This window comes from Equus caballus, chromosome 20, assembly GCF_041296265.1.
Source record: "Equus caballus isolate H_3958 breed thoroughbred chromosome 20, TB-T2T, whole genome shotgun sequence".
Taxonomy (NCBI): Eukaryota; Metazoa; Chordata; class Mammalia; order Perissodactyla; family Equidae; genus Equus; species Equus caballus.
Genome location: NC_091703.1, coordinates 40,587,868 through 40,613,029, shown reverse-complemented (window position 1 = coordinate 40,613,029; position 25,162 = coordinate 40,587,868). Strand labels below are relative to the sequence as shown.

The following is a 25,162-nucleotide window of genomic DNA, read 5'->3' as shown; positions in this document are numbered from 1 at the left end:
CCCCCAGGTCAAAGAGGCTGAGTGAGTCACAAACCTCTCCGTCTTCTACTTCCCCAAAGTTTGTGGCCCTGAAACTAGAATCCTGACTATGACTTAAGAAGTGGCAGTTCTCATTCTCAAATAAATCCAACAGAAAATGGAGAAGTCAACTATAATATTCCTGAAGCCAGACGGAAGGCAAACTTGGATTTCCCTAACCTATGTACATACACTAAAGTTTGATGAGGAAAGTGAGTAGGTCTTCCTATTTACTTTCCTTCTTATGGCATATCAACAGGGTATGGAAGTTTGGAAGAAGAATTGTGCCTTCTTTTGGAAATAACACAGAAGACTGTACTACTCTCATTTATTTTAGGCATCCGGGGGTGGGCAGAATTTTAGTCATTTTTTCTGAGATCACTCACTAGAACAAAAATTCACAGCATGAAGCCTCTTTACCCACTGACACACATCCATGTGTAGGGAAGTATGTTCACATGTGCTCATAATAAGAATTCATCACTAAGCAGACCAAAGAGTGATCCAGCTCTGGACAGGACAGGAGAAGCAGCCTGAGCAGCCATTTCCTATGAATGAGTCCAATGTGATAGATATGTCTATCAAGAAGGCAGCCACACTCTCTCTACTAAAGTTCAGTAGCTGAAAAAGCAGAGGAAAAATTCACACCCTAGCTTTTCTTCTTTTCATACCAATACAGTTTCCCTTCTCTCACTCTGCTAGTGGAGCTTAGAAACACAACCCAAGTGCTGACATACCATAAGCTTCTGGGAGACACTATTATACATAGAATAGCGAGAGGAAGTTCCCTCCACAAGGGAGTCTGCTTTGAATGCATCATCGAAAGAGTCAGAGCTACGCTGCTTCCCCTCAGTCTCGCTGTCAGATCCACTTAGGCTTGTGGCAGATGCTGGAACAGAAAAAAGGAAAATACTTAGGTGAGTTTATGGCACAAAATAGCCTCTAAGTTTCATTTATTCAACTAGTAGTGTTAAGTATATGCCTTGCACATATAAAGTTGACAAAATGACCCAGGGTCAAATGTATTCTCTACTTCTCACTGCATAATCTTGGGCAAGTCACTGAAAGTTCCCAATGGTACTTGATACACAATAGGAGCTCAACAATATCAGTTTTCCTTTCTCATTCTTTCAATTTCTTTCCCTATAAAACAGGGATGGTTACACCTACCTCATGGGGTTGCTTGAAGATTAAATGAAATAACGTATTTGAAAGTATATTGTCAAATATAAAATGTATTTATTGAAGATGATTGTTATTTTTGCTGCTGCTGTTTATTACTTGAACATCATTCCAAACACTGGCGCCTGGTTCCATTTTCAACAATCCTATCATTGGACTAACAATTTCCGATTGATTAATCTCCTAGTTTCCTCTGTTTTCAGTCCTTCAAACTTATAGGTGAGAGGGTGGGTCTATAACACAGCTCCAGAGAAGAGCTGGCTCAAAGGGGAAGAAGTGGAAGAAGAGAAGGGGTAGGGAAAGAAAGAAAAGAGAAGGAAGAGGAGGAAAGAGAGGAAAACAGGAAAGAGGGGAGATGCTTAGGCAGCAGTACCAACTGAGGTGGAGAGTAGAGGAGTTGCATCTAAATACTCCAGGAGGGAGCTGCTGCCTGAGTGAGCTAAGCCATTATCTTCATGGTCAACAACCTTGTTGCCAAAGGACTTCAAATAAGAACCACTTTAGCAGCTGCCAAAAGTAATGCAGTACCTGTCTCTTGGCCAAAAGGGGGATGATCCACGGTCTAGATATTCACTGTGATTGGCTCTTTCTCTCTCCTTTATAGATACATGAATCTCTTAAATTGAAAGCTATTTCAATCCAGTGTAATTTTATTCATGTAGTTTCTCAGGCAAAGCCACCCAAATCTGGAAATAGACTATATCTCAGAAATCTGGTCAACAATTTCTGCATATTCCCACTGAAAATGGTATAAACTGCAAGCCAGGAGGAATGTAGAACAGGAAATGAGAGTGGTGGTGTCCCATCCGATCCTGAGGCTTAAAGCTGTACTGTGCTCAACAGCATACACATCTCATTAATAAGTTAATTGTGCTTAAGAATAAAATAAAAATTGTTTTCAATTTATGTGTACTATTCTTTCAAACATGTATTAGATTTCAAGATACGAATGCTTGCTATTTAGACCTAAATACTTAATAAACTGAACTGTCAGGTATTTCTTTTGGCCTAGGGTCATGGTGAAAAAAGTTAAGACAACACAAAGGGTGCCAAGAACACCTGGGAAGTGCTGCTCTATATACTGAAATGGATAGATCACCAAGACACGCTGTCAAATGAATAACAGGAGAGCTAGCCCATATGCATAAGAATGGCATTCTAACTCTTGTGCACTAAAGAGAGAAAGTAAGAATATATATTTTTATTTATTGTAATTGCCAAAAGGGTGTTTGGAAGGAAAGATATACAAGAAGACCAAGAGAAGTGATGATCCTCACATGTGGGGTTGAGGCATGGAGACAACACCAAATGATTACTTGGAATAAGTGAAAGTGAAAGAAGTGAAATTTGATTTACATTTTTATATCACTAGAGTTTATGCTGGCTATATTTTCATATTTTTTGATTTAAGAATCATGTGAATATATTATCTACTAAAACTTAAAATAAACATTAAAAAAATGACTTAGCAATGTGGTCCAATTCCTTTAAGGAAGAAAGGAAGTCCCCAAGAAGAGATGCTGAGTCAAAGCTTGGCTGCTTGAGGAAAGGCACAAAGGGCAGCGATGTAAAACAATTCCTATTATGCCCAAGATGATCACCATTCTGATATTCATAACTTGAGGATTACATCAGAATTCTAAAGCCTTTCTGCACTGATCCATCCATTTCGCTCCAAGAACACAAAATCGCTAAGGGTTGACATTTGAGAAGAGCGAAGCCTTTCCCAGCACCCTGACCTAATTCTCCTTTCCACTGTGCTCCAGAAGCACAAGTATTCACAATATCAGCAGAGCACTCATCACACTGCCTGAGAGCCAGTTATCGTCACATGCCACCTCACTGGACAGGGTCACTCCTAGAAAGCAGGAACTGTGTCACAGTCAACTTTCTATCTCCAACATCTGGACAGAAGCTTTTTACTCAATAGAAATTAATTCAATGCTCACTGTAGCGAATTTCAAGAACTGTTACCCAGTTGTCATCTTTGCTAAGAACCTACTGAGTGTACAGCTCCTTAAGATATTTCCTCTTACAATACCTCACACAAGTAGTGCAAGATTTTCACACCCCTCAGAAGTATAAGGATAGAGAGTGACATCAGCATCGTGGCAGAATGAATTGTTCCCTTTGTCTCTCCCCTCTAAGTTACAACTACGTGGACACTCATTAACCAGCAGAGGATTCCCTGCACAGCACAATAGGACATTTGAGAGATCCATGCAGCCATGCATCTGAAGGTGGGTGGAGTGGATCCCTGGGAAGCTTTGGAACTAGGTTGAGTGCACCCCTTCCCCTCCCCGGGAGCAGTGATCTAGGTCGTGGGTACTCACACAGTGGCCAGCATGACTGTAAGAGGAGGCGAGAGCACCAGGGCCTGCACAAATGCTTTTGGAGTTGTAGGCCAGCCTGTGGGAGCACCCACTGTGCCATGAAAGCCCTGCCCATGGGAATACTCCCCACTGAGTGGCACGACTTAGTTCCTGTGAAGGAGTCCCCACCAAGCACAGCAGCTCAGCTGAGCCGCCTGCAAGCACAGAGCCAGCCCAAGCATGAAAAGAAGTGCCCCTCTTTTCCCACCTACTGCACCAGCTCGGTCAGTCCTTGGCCGAGCACAGTGGTCCCAGAGCAGAACAATCCGCTGGCGGAGCACAGAGGCCTCAATTGTGCGTGCGTGCATGACTGGCCAAGCAGCTGTGGCCAGCATGCAAACACAGAGAAGCCCCACCAGCACAACTTCCAGTAGATGGGGCAGGATCAGAAAACACAGCTCCTGGCCCCAAGACACAGCAGGGGCAGGTGGAATCTGTCCCCTGATACTACCACAAATGCACCAGTAAAGGATCACTTCATCAAACACCATGAAGAACTACATTAACACATCAGAGCAGAAGGAAAATGACAAGTCTCCAGAAACCAATCCTGAACTAACAGAAATTTACAATCTAAATGAAAGAGAATTCAAAATAGTTATCATAAAGAAACTCAATGAGTTACAAGAAAACTCAGAAAGACAGTTCCATGAGCTAAGGAATAAAATTAATGAGCAGAAAGAATACTTCACCAAAGAGACTGAAACTCTAAAAAAAACCCAAACAAATTCTGGTTATGGAAAAAAAAAATTAATGAGATAAAAAATAATCTAGAACCCATAAAAAATAGAGCTGATGTTATGGAGGACAGAATTAGTGAGTTAGAGGATAGAAATATAGAAATGCTTCAGGTGGAGAAGGAGAGAGAACATTTAAAAAAAACGAAGAAATTCTTCAAGAAATATCCACCCCAATTAGGAAAAGAAACATAAGGATTATAGGTATTCAAGAGGGAGAAGAGAAGGCAAAAGGAGCAGAGAGCTTGTTCAAAAAAAATAATAGCTGAGAACTTCCTAAACCTGGGAAAGGAACTGAACTTACAAGTACAGGAAACCAACAGAACCCTTAATTACATCAATGCAAAAAGACCTCCTCCAAGGCACATACTATTAAAACTGGCAAAAGTCAATGACAAAGAACAAATATTAAGGGAAGCAAGACAGAAGAAAATACCTTGCAAAGGAACTCCTAACAGGCTTTCAGTAGATTTCTCAGCAGAAACCTTACAGGCTGGGAGGGAATGGAATGACATATTCAAAACACTGAAAGACAAAAACTTTCAGCCAAGAATACTCTATCCAGCAAAACTATCCTTCAGATACAATGGAGGAATAAAAGCTTTCCCAGATAAACAAAAGCTAAGGGCATTCACTGTCACTAGTCTTGCCTTACAAGAAATGCTGAAAGGAGCCTTTTCATCTGAAACTAAAAAGGAAACTAAAACTTTTCATCTAAAACTAAAAAACCTTGAGCAAGGAGATAGACGGCTTCAGAAAATTGGAGCTCTATATCAGAACAAGTTAGTTAACACTTAATGATAACATAAAAGATAAAGGAGAGGAAAGCATCAAAAACAACTATAAACACTTCAATTTAGTCACAAACTCACAACACAGAAAAGAACAATTAGTGACAAAAATAACTCAGAAGGGGAAAAGGGAGGGATGGAACCTGCTTAGGCTAATAGAGATAAGAGGCTATTAGAAAATGGACTATCTCATCTATGAAATCTTTTATACAAACTTCATGGCAACTACTAAACAAAAAGTCAAAGCAGAGCCATAAATCATAAATAAAGAGAAAACTGAGAAAAACATCACAGAAAACTACCAAACTCAAATGGCAGTCAGAAATACAAGGGGAAAGAAACAATAGAAATATAGAACCACCAGAAAACAAAAGATAAAATGGCAGTATTGAGGCTGGCATGGTGGCATAGAGGTTAAGTTTGCAGGCTCCGCTTTGGTAGCCCAGGGTTTGCCAATTTGGATCCTGGGCATAGACCTACGCACCGTTTCTCAAGCCATGCTGTGACAGGTGTCCCATATACAAAAAATAGAGAAAGATAGGCACAGATGTTAGTTCAGGGCCAATTTTCCTCAGCAAAAAGAGGATTGGTGGTGGATGTTAGCTCAGGGCTAATCTTCCTCAAAAAAACAAAACAAAACACAAAATTGGCAGTATTAAGCCTTCCTATATCAATAATCACTCTAAATGTAAATGGTTTGAACTTACCAATCAAAAGACACAGAGTGGCAGGATGGATTAAAAGACAAGACTCAACAATATGCAGCCTCCTGGAAACACACCTCAGCTCTCAAAACAAACACAGGCTCAGAGTAAAGGGATGGAAGACAACACTACAAGCAAATGGCAAGTAAAAGAAAGCAGGTGTTGCCATACTTACATCAGACAAAGCAGATTTCAAGATAAAAAAGACAATGAGAGACAAAGAGGAGCAGTATATAATGATAAAAGGGATATTCCACCAAGAGGACATAACACTTATAAACATACATGCACCTAACAGAGGAGCGCCCAAGTATATAAAGCAACTACTAACAAACCTAAAGGGAGAAACTGACAGCAACACAACAGGAGGAGACTTCAACACCCCACTTACATCAACAGATAGATCATCCAGACAAAAGTCAAGGAAATAGTGGCCTTAAATGAAACACTACACCAGATGGGCTAATAGATAATATATAGACCACTCTATCCAAAAACAGCAGAATACACATTCTTCTCAAGTGCTCATGGAACATTCTCAAAGACAGACCATATGTTGGGAAACAAGGCAAGCCTCAATAAATTTAAGAAGACTGAAATCATATTAAGCATCCTTTCTGACAACAATGCTATGAAACTAGAAATCAACTACAAAAAAAAGGCTAGGAAAGTCACAAATATGTGGAGACTAAACAACATGCTATTGAACAACCATTGGATCAATGAAGAAATCAAAGGAAAAATTAAAAAACACCTAGAGACAAATGAAAATGAAAACACAACATACCAACTCTTACAGAACGCAGCAAAAGTGGTGCTAAGAGGGAAATTTAGAGTAGTACAGGCATACCTCAACAAAGAAGAAAAATCTCAAATAAGTAATCTTAAACTACACCTAACAGAACTAGAAAAAGAAGAACAAAGCCCAAGGTGAGCAGAAGGGAGGAAATTACAAAAATTAGAGCAGAAGTAAATGAAATAGAGACTAAAAAAACAATAGAAAGGATCAGTGAAACTAAGAGCTGGTTCTTTGAAAAAATAAAATAGACAAATCCTTAGCCAGACTCACTCAGAAAAAAAGAGAGAAGGCTCAAATAAATAAAATTAAAAATGAAATGAGAAATTACAATGGATACCACAGAAATACAAAGGATTATAAGAGAATAATATGAAAAACTACATGCCAACAAACTGGTCAACCAAGAAGAAATGGATAAATTCTTAGACTCACACAACCTCCCAAAACTGAATCAAGAAGAAATAGAGAATCTGAATAGACCAATCACAAGTAAAGAGAATGAAACAGTAATAAAAACCTCCCAAAAACCAAAAGTTCAGGACCAGATGGCTTCTCTGGAGAATTCCACCAAACATTCAAAGGAGATTTTAATACCTATCCTTCTCAAACTATTCCAAAAACTTGAAGACAAGAGGCTTCCTAACTCATTTTATGAGGCCAACACTACCCTGATACCAAAACTACACAAGCACAACACAAAGAAGGAAAATTACAGGGCAATATCACTGATGAACATAGATGCAAAAATCCTCAACAAAATATTGACAAATCAAATACAGCAATACATTAGAAGGATCATACACCACAATCAAGTGGGATTTATACCAGGGATGCAGGGATGGTTCAACATCTGCAAATCAATCAATGTGATACACCACATTAACAAAATGAGGAATAAAAATAACAATAATCTCAATAAATGCAGAGAAAGCATTTGACAAGATCCAACATCAATTTATGATAAAAACTCTCAATAAAATGGGTGTAGAAGGAAAGTACCTCAACATAATAAAGGCCATATATGACAAACCCACAGCCAACATCGTATGCAACAGTGAAAAACTGAAAGCCATCCCTCTGAGAACAGAACAAGACAAGGGTGCCCACTCACACCACTCCTATTCAACATAGTACTGGAGGTTTTGGCCACAGCAATTAGGCAAGATAAAGAAATAAAAGGTATCCAAACTGGAAAGGAAGAAGTAAAACTCTTACTGTTTGCAGATGACATAATTCTACATACAGAAAACCCTGAAGAATCCACCAGAAATCTATTAGAAATAATCAACAACTATAGCAAAGTTGCAGGGTACAAAATCAACTTACAAAAATCAGTTGCATTTCTCTACACTAATAACGAACTAGCAGAAAGAGAAGTCAAGATTACAATCCCATTTATAATCACAACAAAAAGAATAAAATAGGGGCCCACCCCGTGGCCGAGTGGTTAAGTTTGTGTGCTCTGCTTCGGCAGCCCAGGGTTTCGCCAGTTCGAATCCTGGGCACGGACATGGCACTGCTCATCAGGCCACGCTGAGGCAGCATCCCACATGCCACAACTAGAAGGACTCACAACTGAAAATACACATCTATGTACTGAGGGGCTTTGGGAGAAAAAGGAAAAATTTTTTTAAATCTTAAAAAAAAAAGAATAAAATACCTAGGAATAAATATAACAAAGAAGGTGAACAATCTATACACTGAAAACTATAAGACATTATTGAAAGAAATCGAAGAAGACATAAAGAAATGGAAAGACATTTCACATTCATGGGATTAGAAGAATAAACATAGCTAAAATGTCCATATTACCTAAAGCAATCTACAGATTCAATGCAATCCCAATCAGAACCCCAGTGACATTCTTTATGGAAATAGAACAAAGAATCCTAAAATCTATATGGAACAACAAAAGACCCTGAACGGCTAACACAAGCCTGAGAAAAAAAGAACAAAGCTGGAGGCATCAAAATCCCTGACTTTAAAATACACTACAAAGACAGGGCCAGTCTGGTGGCACAGTGGTTAAGTTTACACATTCCGCTTCGGTGGCCCGGGGTTCACCAGTTCAGATCCCGGGTGCAGACATGGCGCCACTTGGCAAGCCATGCTGTGGCAGGCGACCCACATATAAAGGAGAGGATGATGGGCATGGATGTTAGCTCAGGGTCAGTCTTCCTCAGCAAAAAGAGGATTGGTGACAGATGTTAGCTCAGGGCTAATCTTCCTCAAAAGAAAAAAAAAAGAGAAAAAATATATATATACTACAAAGCTATAGTAATCAAAATAGCATCATACTGGCACAAAAACAGACATACAGATTAATGGAACAGAACTGAAAGCCCATAAATAAGACCACACATCTATGGACAGCTAATTGTCAACAAAGGAGCTAAAAACATACAATGGAGAAAGGAAAGTTCTCTTCAATAAATGGTGTTGGGGGAGCTGGTCTAGTGGCATAGTGGTTAAGTTCATGTGCTCTGCTTTGGCAGCCTGGGGTTTGCAGGTTCAGATCCCAAGAGCAGAGCTAGCACCACTTGTCAAGCCACAGTATGGCAACATCCCACATAAAATGGAAGAAGACTGGCACGGATGTTAGTTCAGTGATGATCTTCCTCAAGCAAAAAGAGGAAGAACGGCAACAGATGTTAGTTCAGGGCCAATCTTCCTCACAAAAAGAAAAAGAAAAAAAGAAATGGTGCTGGGAAAACCAGGCAGTCACATGCAAAAGAATGAAAGTAGACCACTATCTTACACCATACACAAAAATTAACTCAAAATGGGTTAAAGACTTGAATGTAAGACCTGAAACCATAAAACTCCTAGAAGAAAATATAGGCAGGACACTCTTTGACATCTGTCTTAGCAGCATCTTTTCAAATACCATGTCTACTCAGGGAGGGAAACAAAAAATAAACAAGTGGGACTACATCAGACTAAAAAGCTTCTGCAAGGCAAAGGAAACCACGAACAAAACGAAAAGACAACCCACCAACTGGGAGAAAATATTTGTAAATCATATATGTCAAGGGGTTAATTTCCAAAATATATAAAGTCATACAATTCAACAACAAAAAGACAAACAACCCGATCAAAAAATGGGCAGACGATATGAACAGACATTTTTCCAAAGATATACAGATGGCCAACGAGCACATGAAAAGATGTTCAATATCACTAATTATTAGGGAAATGCAAATCAAAACAACAATGAGATATCACCTCAGACCGGCTATAATTAACAAGATTAGAAATAATAAGTGTTGGAGAGGATGTGGAGAAAATGGAACCCTCACCCACCGCTGGTGGGAATGCAAACTGGTGCAGCCACTATGGGAAACAGTACAGGGATTCCTCAAAAAATTAAAAATAGAACTACCATATGATGCAGCTATCCCACTACTGAGTATTTATCCAAAGAACATGGAATCAACAACACGAAGAGATCTATGCACCCATATGTTCACTGCAGCATTATTCACAATAGCCAAGATGTGGAAACAACCCAAGTACCCATCAACTGATGAGTGGATAAAGAAGATGTGGTTTACATATACAATGGAATACTACTCAGTCATAAAAAAGACAAAATCGTGCCATTTGCAACAACATGAATGGACCTTGAGGTATTATCTCAAGCAAAATAAGCCAGTCAGAGACAGAGAAACACTGTATGATTTTGCTCATAACACATGGATAAAAAGAACAAATTAGTGGTTACCAGAGGAGAAGGGGGTGGGGGTGGGGCAATAGGGATAAAGTGGCACATATGTATGGTGATGGATAAAAATTAGACTATTGGTGGTAAGCACGATGCAGTCTATACAGTAACTGATTTATGATAAGGTAAACCCAGAATTACATAATGTTATAAACCAATACGACCTCAATAAAATTTTTTTAAAAAGTGTAAGCACAGATGTCATTACACATTTGTCCAAACCTATAGAGTATACAATACCAAAAGTGAACCACAATGTAAACTATGGACTCAGGATAATAATGCCACTGTGAGTTCATCAGTTGTAACAAATGTACCACTATGAGGGATGTTGATAATGGGGCAGGCTATGCATGTGTAGGGGCAGAGGGTTTAGGAGATACCTGTGTACTTTCCTCTCCACTTTGCTGTGAACCTTAAACTGCTCCAAAAAAAGGAAATCTTTAAAAAAATCTTTTTCAAAAAGATTAAACAACAACAACAAAAAGTTTAAGCATGAAGATGGAATATTTATAGCCAAAAAGAGAACTGGGTCCTCCTGGGACTAGTGGTTAGCACCTCCCCCACGCCCTAGGCTGAAATAGGACATCTGTCAGATCTGTCAGAGAACAAAACACTGATATTGTTTAATGGATCAGAGGACAACTTGGGTTCAGGACCTGTTCTATAAGAGGTCCACGCCATATACAATGGAGTACTATCCAAAAGTAACAACCCTATCCTCAGAGAGTTTAAAAATTTAATAGCTAAGATAAATATGCATTTTTTAAGGATATAACATTTTGCAAAAGAAAGAAAAGGAGGGGCCAGCCCCGCAGCCGAGTAGCTAAGTTCGCACACTCGGCTTTGGGAGCCCAGGGTTTCACCAGTTCGGATCCTGGGTGCGGACATGGAACTGCTCATCAGGCCATGCTGAGGCGGCGTCCCACATGCCACAACTAGAAGGACCCACAACTAAAATATACAACTACGTACTAGGGGAATTTGGGGAGAAAAAGGAAAAAAAAAAAAAAGGAAGGTGAACATGTGTGAAAAAATCAGAATAAACTTAAAACCAAAATTCTAGCTCCTAAGCATTAGCAAGGAGGGCTTTTAGTTGAGAATATCCCTGTAGGAGAGGCATCAAATCTGCCCCATTCTCTTAAGGTGGCTATCCAATTCCCTCAATAAAGAGCTGACTCGTTTACATGGACCAATGCAGCACACACTGCAGAGTGCTAGAGAGTACCACTCACAAGGAAAGATCCAGAACATTAACAGTGAGTAACCATGGAAACCGAAAAGTGAGGTGATATTTATCGTCAGTTTTGCACCTTTCTGCATTTTCTGTGTAAGAAAGAATCTATTAGTTTGAAAATCAGGATTAAAAAAATAAAGCTATAAAGAAATAAAGTACCATTCCAGGCCTTTGCAAGAATTTGGTTCCTTTCCAGAGACATCTTCAGAAGACAGCTTTGAAGGGAAAGACCTCCTAAGTGGCTCAAGACTAAGCCTGGGCCTCTAACTATTATCTCTCATGCAGAGGAGAGAGATGCGCTCTGCAACAGAGTGCCCACATGCTAAAGAACTGCACGCTTCCAAAGGCGCAGATTCTCTTCACTCGGTTGCTTCCATGCCTTCAATCTGTACTGCTTTCTATAGAAAGAGGTGGTACCAGGATTGCGGGCAGCTCCCTAAGCACGGCCCTAAAGTTTCCTTCTGGGCAGCCCAGGATCCAGGGTCCTAACTAATTACAAGCTACAATGTTAAATCAGTTATTATCCCTTTCACCAGCTAAGTGGGGATTCACAGGTCTATCCATGAAAAGTTTAGGAACATCTGGTAGCCTTCTCAAAGGAGAGTGTGCCCTTGGTCCAGCTTTAGGGAGGTGCCAGTCTGTTAAGTTTGCTTAAGGACAGTGGTATGAACATCATTCCTGGGCATGCAGCTTCCTGTCACCCTCAGATCTCACAGGGAGATCTTTTGTTTTGTCTTTATAACATTTTTGGACCAAAATGAGAGGGAGAAGCAAATTTGGCTGGAAGTCTCATTAGGCAAATCGGTGGTAACTCTAGCGCAAAATTTCAGCCCAGACTCTGGCACAAAGATCCTTGCACTCCATTCCTCTTCCCTAGGTGTTACCTAGCATGCAGCTGTCCCGTCCAGGTTCTGAGACTGAGGCTGATGAAAGCTAAAATATATCCTACCAGGCATTTCTTTGTGCTATCCAGAAGTGCACTGAATAAGTAGATAAGCCTTACTTCTCTCTTTTATTTCAAGTGGTATTTGAAACCAATTCTTAGCCTGACATGATTTAAGACAAAGTTCCTAGATTAGTCCTGATGTCCACAGACTGCCACAGCCACTACTTATTTTTACCCCTGGGCCTCTGGGGCCACTCTTTTTAGACAAAAAGGAGATAACTATCATGGCTGCAACAGGAACGAAAGAGGAGGTTTAGCCTCCCAAGACTGATAAGAATTTAACAAACATTGAGCAATCCTGTAATGAGGATATAAATTAACAGGAGTAATAAGGTCAGTCTATTAAAATCATTGGTTTCATTAAGAACTTGCCAAAGCTAGGTGGCATTCCCATTTACCTTCCCAGGAGCTCCCCTTCTAAAACCTACCAGGAAGCCCAAAACACTCTTTAGAGTTTTTATTTAAGATTTCTTCTCTACCTGATGGAAATCATTACTCTTAAGTCATTTTAAAGAAGAAAGGTTCACTTTATAAAAGAATCAGAGGTTTCCCAGATACTGGCAAAATTTTCACAAGGCAATAGAACAGTAGGGTAAACACGCCAAGATTAAAAATGACAGTGACAACACACAAAGAGGGGCAGCTCCAATCACTAATGGCCAAGGTGAGCAGCACACAGATACAGAAGAATAAATTACGGATTTTAATAAACATCACATCTTGCCTAACAATTGCTGTGGAATACACTTATTCCTGTTTAAAGACTCAATTTTTCCTTCATGCCAGACAAATGGCAACTCGTTAGAGCAATTTAAACAGATACGGATAAAGGAAGTTTTTGATTAAGGTCATGAATCTGGGCTGACAGGAAAGCGATGGTGTTTCAGGGAAAATAGCCTGTTTAGGGAAGAATGAAACCTGGTGGAGGGGAAGGAGCCTGGCAACTTCCACAGCAGCGCCCTGTGGGAGGGCCAGGAGCCACACTGGATGCACAGCTGAGGAGAAAGGAAACTGTCTGGAGGTCGAGACCACAGTTTCCCCGCGAGAAACAACCAAAGAACAAGATGACCTCCATCTGCCTCTCCTCACTTCAACAGGTTCTTATTTAATAGCAAATTTCCAAGAGTTCAGGCTTGAAAATGCCTTCAAACTCCTCTTAAATACATAAAAACTCATCCTAAAATACTCAAAAGAACGCATGATGCCACAGCAACCATGACAACAACATCCCTTTTCTTCTTTACTCTGGTCAAACATCAGTCTCCGACCTGGTAATGTAGCTACCTTGTCAATAATGTAAAATAAACAAACTGATTAAACTAAATAGATCTATTAATGAGTCATCACATTGATCTAGCAGAGGAAACTAAAAAAGGCCCAGACAGAAACAATAACTACAGTTTTTCTGTTTTTCTATTTGTACTCCCTAAAGAGCATTTTTCAATCACTTGTTCAACAGTATGACCAGGTAGAAGTGGAGCAAAAGGCAATACACCTGCTTAAATGCAATGACTTGAATAGGAAAGCTGCGTATAGATCTCAGGGGATACGTAGTTTCTGGCCAAACAGTAAACTACCAGGGCACACTGTCCAGGGAACACCTAAAAGAAGCCAACACAAAACGGAGATGGTATAAATGCTAATTACTTAATGAAATGATCTTCTGCAGGCTGAAGCTGAGATAGGCAAAGTGAAAGAGGTGAAGCGTTTTAAGCTTCTTGGAAAAGATACTATTGTTGCCTTCTATCAATTCTATTCCGTAAATATTCACTGAGCATTTACTCCATGCCAGGCATGGGATTGGGAGGGGAGGGGCACAGAAAGCAATCTTGCTGATGAAGACACCAGACTCTAGCCCTCAGAGTTTTTGTGTCAATATGGAGCTGCCCTTTCCTAAAATAAACTGACCCAGGAAATCCAGCAATGTTTGTTTGCCTCCGCCTCCTACCTCATTTTCTGCAAATGAAAGGGACCAAATGGCCTACTGGCAGTCACATACAAGGTACTGGCCACCTCTAGATTTCTATTCTGTACACACAACAGTAATAGTCAATCCTGACTGAGTCATATGGTGCTATTTCCAGAAAAGGTTAAAGCTATCTGGTACAATTAAAGGGAGTTTGTGGTGGGGGAGGGGATAATCTCAATTCACAGTCACTTTTTTTTTTTAAAGATTGGCACCTGAGCTAACATCTGTTGCCAATCTTTTTTTTTTCCTCCTCCTTCTTCCTCTCCCCAAAGCCCCCCAGTACATAGTTGTATATTCTAACTGTAGGCCTTTCTGGCTCTGCTATGTGAGATGCCATCTCAGCATAGCTTGATGAGTGGTGCTAGGTCCACGCCCAGGACCTGAACCAGTGAAACCCTCGGCCACCAAAGCAGAGCACACGAACTCAACCACTCGGCCATGGGGCTAGCCCACAGAGTCACATTTTTAAAAGCTTGAAATTTAAACCAGACTGATTTTCTTGAAAGATCCTTAACCATATACCTTCCTCTACCTCAGAGTTGTCCTCTCCTTCAAAGAGATGTCACTTGAGAGCAATGTTCCCCAAGGTCTACTTAGAACTAGCTACCTCCACCACCTGAGTATCATTTATTCCCCCAGACATGCTCTCCTTTTTTCCTCTGTAGGCCATTTCTCCCAATACTGCTCAAGTCCCAGGTGAGAATCAAAACTCCCTTTCCTCAACAGTCCCTAAAACCAATGCACCCAATATTTTTTTGCCTTCTCACTTAGTAACCTCAATTACTCAAAGCCTTTCTCACCTTGATTTCAGACATCTAGCCTCCAGAACATGGAGAATAAATTTCTGTTGTTTTTAAGCCACTCAATTTGTGGTAATTTGTTACAGCAGCCCTAGGAAATTAACATAAGTTGCAAGCCAAGGTAAATGCAAACAGAGCTATTTCTAATTGCTTGGTATTTGAGGCAAGCTCCTAGACACTTTACAATTTCTCACGGAAAGCATCTGTGTAAACTGTGAATGTCCATACCACAAAAAAAAGGCAAAGTAAAATGCTAGTTTTATTCAACCAGATCATTGAAATCCTTTGAGCTTAATGTAAACAGTGAACACAAAGATGCTCCAATTCATTTGGGTATTTCTGATCACAACTGCTGAGGGAACTGAGAAGACTAAATGCAAAAACCTGAGGGGAATTAGGCCAGATCATTGCAGCAAAGAGTCCACCCCCTGTGAAAGAACCCCAGGATCATTAACAGCTATTAAGAGCACAGGGGACTCAACACTCACAACTACTTCTTTTTTTTTTTTTTTTTTTTTTTAGATTTTTTTATTTTTTCCTTTTTTCTCCCCAAAGCCCCCCGGTACATAGTTGTGTATTCTTCGTTGTGGGTTCTTCTAGTTGTGGCATGTGGGACGCTGCCTCAGCGTGGTCTGATGAGCAGTGCCATGTCCGCGCCCAGGATTCGAACCAACGAAACACTGGGCCGCCTGCAGCGGAGCGCGCAAACTTAACCACTCGGCCACGGGGCCAGCCCCTCACAACTACTTCTAACTGGCTTGAGGCAGCAAAAGAGTGCCACCTACTGAAGGACTCACAACAGAAGTAACGCGCTTCTGTAAAAATTCCAATTTTTTAATTAAAAACAAGTTCCCCACTCCTAGTAGGAGAAAGGCAACAGGGAAGAGAGTCTACAGCCAACATCACTCTGTAGAATTTGCCTTATTTCCTCAAAGGGCAGTGTACAGCATTCTGCCCAATTCAGGCTCCAGGAATTCAAACAACCAGAAGGCCAGGAGCCTCAGACCACATGGGAAGCATACCTTTTGCTGCATGATTGACAGAGGAGGGAGGTTCATCGTCGGACGTGGAGCTGAGGCTCAGGGCAAGCTCTGCAACTCTTTTCTTCTGTTTCTTGATAGGGGCAGTGCATTCTGGATCACTTCTCCTCTTCATTGTTACTGCAACCATAAATCCAGACAGTTAGCTGCCCTTGTCAGAGCCACTAGGATCAGAGCAGGGATTCTAAAGTATAAATCATCAATGGGATGGGATTTGGCAACTCCAAACAGCTTCTGATGCCAGCACTTGAATAGTCTCTTCCTCGGAATGAAATTCAGGAAGGAGCCTAGCCAAGTTCTGGATTTCAGCAATAGCTGTTAGTTTTACTGGAAAATGTAGTGCTCACAGACCCAAAGGCCTCTGGGCCATTGGTTCAGGCACCAAAAAGTCATGGATGAACTCCACAAGCCACAGAGGAAAAAAGGCCTTGGATACTTGTTTTCTATACTTTTGATGCAATATTGGCCATGCATGACAACAACGTACACTGGAAATTAATTATGAAACCTAATGAGTTTCAACCAATATTTCCAAGGTAAAGAGACCATCCCTGAATGATAGTTCCATCAGCATTATTATTTTAACATGACAATTAAGAGATTACATAATATAATACCAATACTGGTTTTTGGTTTACTTCAGGAAGTTTGGAAACATGAAAGAATTGGGCAAGTTTTTAACCAGAGAAAGGAATGGAAGCTGTGGTTGACTCAGGACTGAGGAAAGAGAACAGTAGGAAAGTTATTGGGACTGGAGGTAGCCATATCATAGGACTCAGGTACAAAAACAATTTTAAGAACAGGAACCCACCCGCACAACAAAGAATAGCAACAGGCAGGCACCATTGGTAGGTACATGAAAAGTAAACATGAGATAAAAAATGAGATGGAATAAAGTGACCATGAGACCCTGAAATCTTAAGGAAGGTTCAAGTTAATGAGCAAGCAAAGGTAGTCGTGAATACAGTGTGGTTTACACACAACTGATTGGCTGTAAGAGGACTCAGAAAAGAGAGAGGACTCAAAACACAGGAGCAAACAGGTGGGTGACCAGCTGGGCTGCAATCCCTTGGGGAAAGGGAAGTGCAGGGGCACAAGAACAGGCTTACAGCATGGGTCGGTCACAGCAGCGAGAGCGCAACGCAATCCCCTCAACCTCACAAAACCCTGAATCACATGGTTCACTTCTTTCCAGTTCAAGGATGAGCTAGTCAACCCAATGTATAATCTTATCCTTCCGAAGGAGGCAGCCTCTAACCAGGTACAGGCTGGGGCTATGCTGGGGAAGTAGGAAGAAGGGGAGACATGGAACAAACAAAGCAAGACCAGGCTGAGCCACACTTCGCTTTAAACCAGTCTTAAATCCCCCCCAGAAGGCCCATAAGTAAAGCAAAAACAGTCCTCTGATTCTTAGCGACTGCGGGGGAGACTGGAAGCAGGGGAAACTCAATGCAGACTATGTTGGGGTGGGTAAAAGAAAGGAGGAAACAGTCGTATGAAAGGCAGGAGACACTGATGCTCCTCCCCAGACCACCTTAGGTTTGGGCCTTCCAAATCATCTAATCCAACCCTCTCATTTTCCGCTGGAAAAAACTGAGGCTCGAGCGGGGAAGGCCGCACAGCTAACCAATGCCCAGCTCAAGCGACCTACACAGGCCAGAAGAATGTGCTCTCGCAGGGAACTTCTAAGTGGAAGGCAGAAGGCCTGGTTCTACCTGCTGTTCCCCTAAGGATGGGGTTCAAATCCCCTCCCCAGGCTTCTCCCCCTGGGCCTGGGTTTCGCACTGCCACCCCTATTCACAGAGGGAGGAGGAGAGCTCCCATCTCCCCGGGCCAGGCTTCTCATTTGAAGATAACGTGAGTGTGTGGATAAGTGCGCAGGGACGTACGTCAGCGGCAGCTCGGGCTGCGGGGAACTGGCGGCGTGGGGGTGGGGGATGAAAGGGAGAGGGAAGGGGCGGCGGGGGTCACGACCGCCGAGGGGGCCGAGGCGCCGGTGGAGGGGAGAAGGATGCGGAGCCCGCGCGCCCGCCCGCTCGCTCCCCAGGGGCCGCGCGTCGGCACTCACGCTGAGGGGGGAGGGCGAGCTGCCAGAGAGCGGAGGGGGGGTCAGGCCGCTGTTGCCGCCGCCGCAGCCACCAAGCCTGGCCCTGCCACTGCCAGAGCCGCCGCCGCTTCCCTCAGTTTCGTTTTCCCACGACCAGCCCCGGTCCGCCGGCCGTGCTGTCGCGCTCGGGTCCCGCCCTGCGGGCCGCGCAGCTTGATGACGTCACAGGGCAGCCTGCTTTCTCCTCCCGGCCAGGTCGTGGCCCCGGGGAAGACCGCTCGGGTGCTGGTTCGCCCCGCCCCCGGGCGGCCCAGGGAGCCTGCGCAGAAGAGCCAACCGGGACAGGATACAAAAGCAAAAGTCAGCAAGTATCTTCTCTTCCGGTTCTGGGGAAGGGAAACAAATGTAAAAATTAAAAGGGCCAGGTGCTGTCACATAACCTCATCTCATTTAATCTCATTGTCTTCCTTTTACAGCTAAAGAACAAGTTTAGGGCTAAACGGAAAACTGGTTAAGGGCAGAAACCCAGTCTTCTTGTTCACTGCTGTATCCCCAACAACATCCTCAACAGATGTGGAACAAGTTGGGAGGAAAGAAGAAATGCTGCCTATGGCATCTTACCATATGGACACAGATGGCTTCCCATCCCAAAACCCTCTTCCGATTTTCAGGCCAATATGGCCAAAAGTCTGCGGAACATCCTCACTCAGTCACTTCATACCCATAAGTTCAAATCTGACCTTATGGTCTCCCTTAAGCCTGCTTTTTCCAGTGAATAGCACCACCATTCATCCTGTTGGTCCAAGCAGAAATCTGAGGATGCTCCATCTTCCTCATTACGCAGAACCTCCAATATACACTTCATTGAGTTCACCTCCTAATTATCTCTCAAATCTATCCATTCTTCTCCATCCCCATTGCCACTACCCACACACTCACCTTCTCTCACCAAGATTTCTCCAATAATCTCCAAATCACTGTGCCTGACTCCAGTCGTGATCCCTCTAGTGCATGCTCCACAAAACCCAAGTGATTTTTTTAAAAAATTTATTCTGATCTGTCACAATCCATCAATGATTTAAACCCATCACTGGGCCAGGCCGGTGGCGCAGCAGTTCAGTTCACACGTTTCACTTCTCGGTGGCCCCGGGTTCGCCAGTTCAGATCCTGGGTGCAGACATGGCACCACTTGGCAAAAGCCATGCTGTGGTGGGCGCCTCTTGTATAAAGTGGAGGAAGATGAGCATGAATGTTAGCTTAGGGCCAGTCTTCCTCAGCAAAAAAAAAAAAAAAAGAGGATTAGTAGTAGTTAGCTCAGGGCTAATCTTCCTCAAAAAAAAAAAAAATCAGGCCAGCCCTGTGGCAAGTGGTTAAAGTTCACATGCTCTGCTTCAGCAGCCCAGGATTTCAGTGGTTCAGAGCCTAGACAAGGCACCACTCATCAAGCCATGCTGAGGCAGCATCCTACATAGCACAACCAGAGACACTCAAAGCTAGAATACACAACTATGTATGGGGGGCTTTCGGGAGAAGAAGAAGAAGAAGAAAAGATTGGCAACAGATGTTAGCTCAGGTGCCAGTCTTTAAAATAAATAAATAAATGAAACCCATCAATGGTTTCCCACTTCTCTTAGGGTGAAGCTAATATCCTTAAGGTGGCTACAAGTCCCTCCAGTCTGACCCCTTCTGCTACTGTGCCTTGTGCTGTTAGTCCCTTACTTCTCCCCATCCTGGTTTTCTCTCAGTTTCTCAAACATGCCACATCTCTTAAGGGTTCATCCCCCTGCCTAGATTGCTCTTCCTCTTTCTTTGTTTGCCTAATGTCCACTTCTCTTGGAGGTCTCAGTTTACTGACTTATCTCTGGAAATCTTTCCTGACCCAACAAGTCTGGGTTGGGAGTCCCCCCCCTGAGTTCCCATAGGACTCTGTCCTTCTGCTATTAAAGCACTTACCACAGTATTGTGTAATGACCTGTTGACTCACCTGCCTCCCTCACTCAATTGTAAACTCTGTACAGGAAAGGTTATGTCTGTCTGTCTGTCTGTATTAAGTCCTTAATACTGTGCCTGGAAGTAGGTGTTCAATAGACATTTATTGAATCTGTGGAATGGAAGATAAATGAAGGAAGATAAACAATGTGCCCAAGGTCACAGAGTAGGAAGCAGCAAATAAGCATTTTAACCCAGGTCTCTTTGGTTCTAAAGCTGAGTCTTTCCACCTCATCAGGGGTTCTTAACATGTGCTGTGCCTTAGACACCTTTGTAATCTTATAAAACTTATGGTCTCATGCTCAAAATAATAATGTGAAGGGCATAAAATAAAATGTATATGATTACAAAGGAAATAAATTATATTGAAAATCACATATTTTGTGATTTGTTTTTAATTTAATTTTTTTTTAAGATTTTATTTTTCCTTTTTCTCCCCAAAGTCCCCAGGTACATAGTTGTATATTTTAGTTGTGGGTCCTTCTAGTTGTGACATGTGGGATGCCTCTGATACAGACCCTGATATCAATTTCCCTACATTAAACCCAGCATTTAATGGGGTTAAAACCAAAACACTCATTCCCTGCTTACTCCCTGGCTTCCTGGCTCCAGAATCCACTATCATCCATAGAGACAGACACCACCAAGGACAAGCACCTGGATTCATTATCTCCTCCCTGCAAAGAGATACAGGCTGGTGGGAAAGCTGCTGACCAGCAAGGTCATGGGCTCCCTCCTCTCTGCAAGTAGTCTCAAAGCCAAAGACAGGCTGGTGGGAAAGCTCCGACCATCAAGGCCATATGCTCCCCCTCCCCTACCTAAAGCCCCAAATAAAAACCCTTCCTTTTAGCTTTTCAGGGAGTTTGGGATTTCAGCGTTAGCTGCCCTCTCTCCTTGCTCAGCGCTGTGCAATTATAAAATTCCTACTTTCTTCCACTACACCCAGTGTCAGAGATTGGCTTGCTGCACAACGAGTGAGTGAACTCACTTCAGGTTCGATATCAATTTGGTGACCCAGATGGGACAATGTCTCAGGTGGATGTCTCGCCTGTGGCACACCAGCTTCTGGCTAAAGGCCTCTCTTGAAAGCTGTCCTGCAGCTTGCCTGAGCCTGTTGTCTCAGGGACAGCCCCAAGTGACTGGCTGCTAACCAGCTGTTGTTGGCCCATGGCACTTTTGCTTTGGTGGTGGAAGAAACTAGGCTCAGGACTTAGGAAGACATCTCTTGTAAGTAGCTGGTAGTTTTTGTTTTTGTCTTTGTGTTAACCTTTTCCAACAGGACCGGGCTAAAATAATGGGTACACGGCAGCCCTCTAGCCTCCGTTTGTTTTGAAGTTGTGACGCCCTGGCCAAATTTTAGTAAGTCCCCTGGGTGTACACAACCGAGGTCCCTTGTCCTTGCTCATTTAGGAAGAGCTGCGTAGTGGATTCATTTGTTGGGCGCACCCCAAGTGTAGGACTCAGACTAAGCTGGGACTGAAAGCACTTTGGTTTTTGGTTTTGGTCTTTGTTTTGGCTTCCATTTGTGGCTGAGGGTTTTTGGGAAAGTGCGCTTATTTGGTATTTGTTGTTGTTTGTCTGTTTGTCTTTCCTTTTAAAAGTGTTAACATGGTAGGTGCCACATCTATTCCACCTGAGAGTCCCTTAGGAAAAACTTTGGCTGACTGGTCGACCTATAGTTATAAGCCAATGTCTAAAGAGGGATGATTTTCTTTTGTAACACCACGTGGCCACAATATTCTTTAGTCTCCGGAGGAAAAAAGGGCCAAACAATAGATCCTTAAGTTGGGAAACTTTTTAGAGAGCTCTCATGATAAACAGCTGTTTTATTGGTACCTATAAAAAAACTAAATTAAAAGGAAAATACAATGACAAGTCATAAGGACTTAATCAAACTTGGGGGCCTCAGCTTCTTCTCATGGTCTTACAGATGCTAATGAAAACATTAAATTAACAAAGAGAAATTAGAAAAGGAAGAGTCACGGGACTCATCTCAACAGAATGAAAATCTTTAGCTAGTTATTAAAAGAAAAATGGGATAAATGGAACAGACATGAATAAAGTTAAAACAAAGGTTTTAATAAAACACTGCCTAAGGTTGGATGGGCTAAAGGGACCCCCCCCATTGGTTCCCCAACATTAAAGGACCTCAGACAAACCTGTTATATTTAACTCAGTTTGAAAAATTTAAAAGGTCAGGAGTCAGAAATCAGAATGAGGAACCTGACCAGCAATTGTTTGGGGCAACAGTTAGGCTACTAATGTTAATAAGACTATAAAGATTAAAGTGTTTAAGCTACTATCATATGAAGAGGTTATGTCAACTTTGCCTGAATGTTTGCTTAGGGAATAAATGTTATGTCTAACTGGGAATGCGTCCCCTACACAATGTTGTGATACCAAAACTTGTTAATGGAATTCTGATGTAAGTTCTAATTAAAAGTATAAGAGTTAGTAAAACTAAGATAAAGCTTTGCAAAAATTGATATACTTAAATGGGCCAATTTCAGTTCACCCAAACTGATGTATGCAATTGGAAAAGCCAGCTGCAACAACAGGGAGCCTGTTTTAATCTTTTGAGGCTTCTAAATAAAATTAGGAATACTTTACTGCCTCTTTAAGAGAAAATAATTAAATAATTAAACATGCCAGCAGCCAAACCCAAATCTGCTGCTTTTGTCTACTCTCTTGCCGAGCTTCCCAGTAAGCTGAGCTTCGCTTCAACTCCCCCAAAATTCCTGGTCTAAAATTGAACAAGTAAAAATAAGTAAACTTTTGAGATAATTTGGAATTGTAATGGCCATTCTGGAAACCTGTTTCAGAAGAGGATTCAAATCTCTCATAATGGAATGCAGTCTTTAATTAATATGCAAAAACTTCTAAGAGACAAAGTTATTTAACATGATATAAAATTAACTTTGATGAATGAAAGCCTGTTTAAGTTTGCTGGTTTGCTTTAAAATAGACATGTCCTCAAAGTTATCAGCATTGGCTATGATGCAGACATACAGCCTGGGTTTACTGGTCAAACGAGCTCATGTCATCTCTGTTACAAAATATATCAGCAAAACTAGTAACTCGGTATAATAGCTAATTTTGGTTAATGTTTCATGGGTTTTTTGTAGATGATCTAAATATAATTGTTAAGAACAGGTAAACTAAATAAATGGAAAAAATAAAAGTTTTGGAAAAACTTTTTAACAATAATTATATGTGTTCTGATGTAGGTACTTAAAACAACTGAAGACAATAGTTAACTGCTGTGAAGTCGCATGAAGTTTTTAAGATTAATTGTTAAAACTGGGTAAGAGTTTTAAGTACAATAATCATGTTTTATAGTCTGAATACTTAAAAAACAGCTTCCAAAATCTTTTTGGAAACAAACTTTATTAAGGTAAATCAAATAATAATTTATTGGGTATCTAGGTCATTTTCACATAAGGTAAAATATTAAAGGTTAACTACTAAGCATGTATCTGTCTCCCTTTGGTTTCTTATATCAAAGAAACTGAAAAATGCTTTGGCTTATTGATAAACATGTTTTATGTATGCTGAGGAATTTTCTATAAGAAAACATAGATTTCTAAATGGTCTGTATACAAGGAAAGTAAAATGTATGCTTTCAGTAAAAAGTTATAAAGAATAGAAATATTTTTTTCTTGAGTTAAGAAAGATAAATTTGTCCTGAAGTACTGGGACAAATTCAGAATGTAAAATGAACAACAAAAGGTTTGTGAAAGTAAAACCCTGTAAAATTTTGTGCATAGTCCAGTTGGCTAAGATTAAAGTAAATCCAATTAAGTAAATAAATTTATATGTCAAAAGTCAACTGGGACAAAATTAAAACTTGGTCTCCTCTTTCTTAAAAGGATAATTTTCCTAAACTTTTAATCTGCTCTTCATAAAATGATTATAAAAAGGTTTTTTTTTTACTATTTTAACTCTGTTTCCCCTTGACTGTTTCTGTTGTCACTTTGAATGGATACCTGAACGTGGTTTTGTGATGAGCTTTATTTCCTATCTGAACAAATGTTTTAAAGCTTTTAATATTTTTGAGGAGCTTCCCCCCCAACAAAAATATTCGAGTCCTGTATAAAAGCTTTTTTTGAACTGGAAGAGGAGGAAGAGTTTCTCTGGGGACTTTCAGAGGGCCCCAGAGACTTCTCAGAGAGATTTGCTCTCTTCCTCTAAGAAAAAGTGCTAAACTAATTAGGATTGTTTGACATATTAGACTATAAGGAAAGCATTGTCAAATAAGTAATAATAAACTTTCTTAAATGGCATTATGTAAATGAGTGTTATTGATATAAGTATTTTAAAAATTATCTAAAATTCTGATCTGTTCTGATTGTCAGCCATAATTCTGGTTATTATCTCAAAGTATTATATGTCACAAGAATGGTCAAGCGTCTTTGTCAATTACCATTTAAAAATGTTTTGTTATTTACAGACAGTTGTTTAATGTTTTTACAAATGTGTTTCATCTTCAGAGAAATTCATGGGAAGGACTCTGGTGCTTACTCTAGAGTACAGGTTCTGATAAATGTTTAGATTGTAAAACTAAACTGGGTAAAAATTACAGAACTCTAACAGAGAAACTCATGACCTCACAAACTGCTGATAGAAGATTAAGATCAAGAACCAATTACACAGGACTGAATAAACCGATAGAGATGATTATAATTTTTATGGCTTTTTGATTGAGATATTGCTGATTTTTGATGTTTTGTGTTTTTACAGATTTAAAAAAAAACTTTTTCTCTATTCTCTTAAGGAACTATGACTTATAGCAATTTGTAAACAAAAT

General features: G+C 41.0%; 1 protein-coding gene across 3 annotated transcripts in view; it reads right to left on the bottom strand.

Annotated features, from left to right (window-relative positions):
• Nucleotides 1-18,716, bottom strand: part of CMTR1 (cap methyltransferase 1) — a 55,802-nt gene extending 37,086 nt beyond the window's left edge. The window contains exons 1-3 of one of the 3 annotated variants that reach the window (XM_023624873.2): nt 18,388-18,716; nt 16,302-16,439; nt 756-907 (exon numbers count right to left, since the gene is read on the bottom strand). In XM_023624873.2, the coding sequence (XP_023480641.1) occupies nt 756-907; nt 16,302-16,434 (285 nt within the window). In that variant the 5' untranslated portion in view covers nt 16,435-16,439; nt 18,388-18,716. The remainder of the gene's footprint in view (nt 1-755; nt 908-16,301; nt 16,440-18,387) is intronic. The other 2 variants (XM_070244516.1, XM_023624874.2) reach the window with 2 other exon arrangements.
• Nucleotides 18,717-25,162: the final 6,446 nt, after the last annotated feature.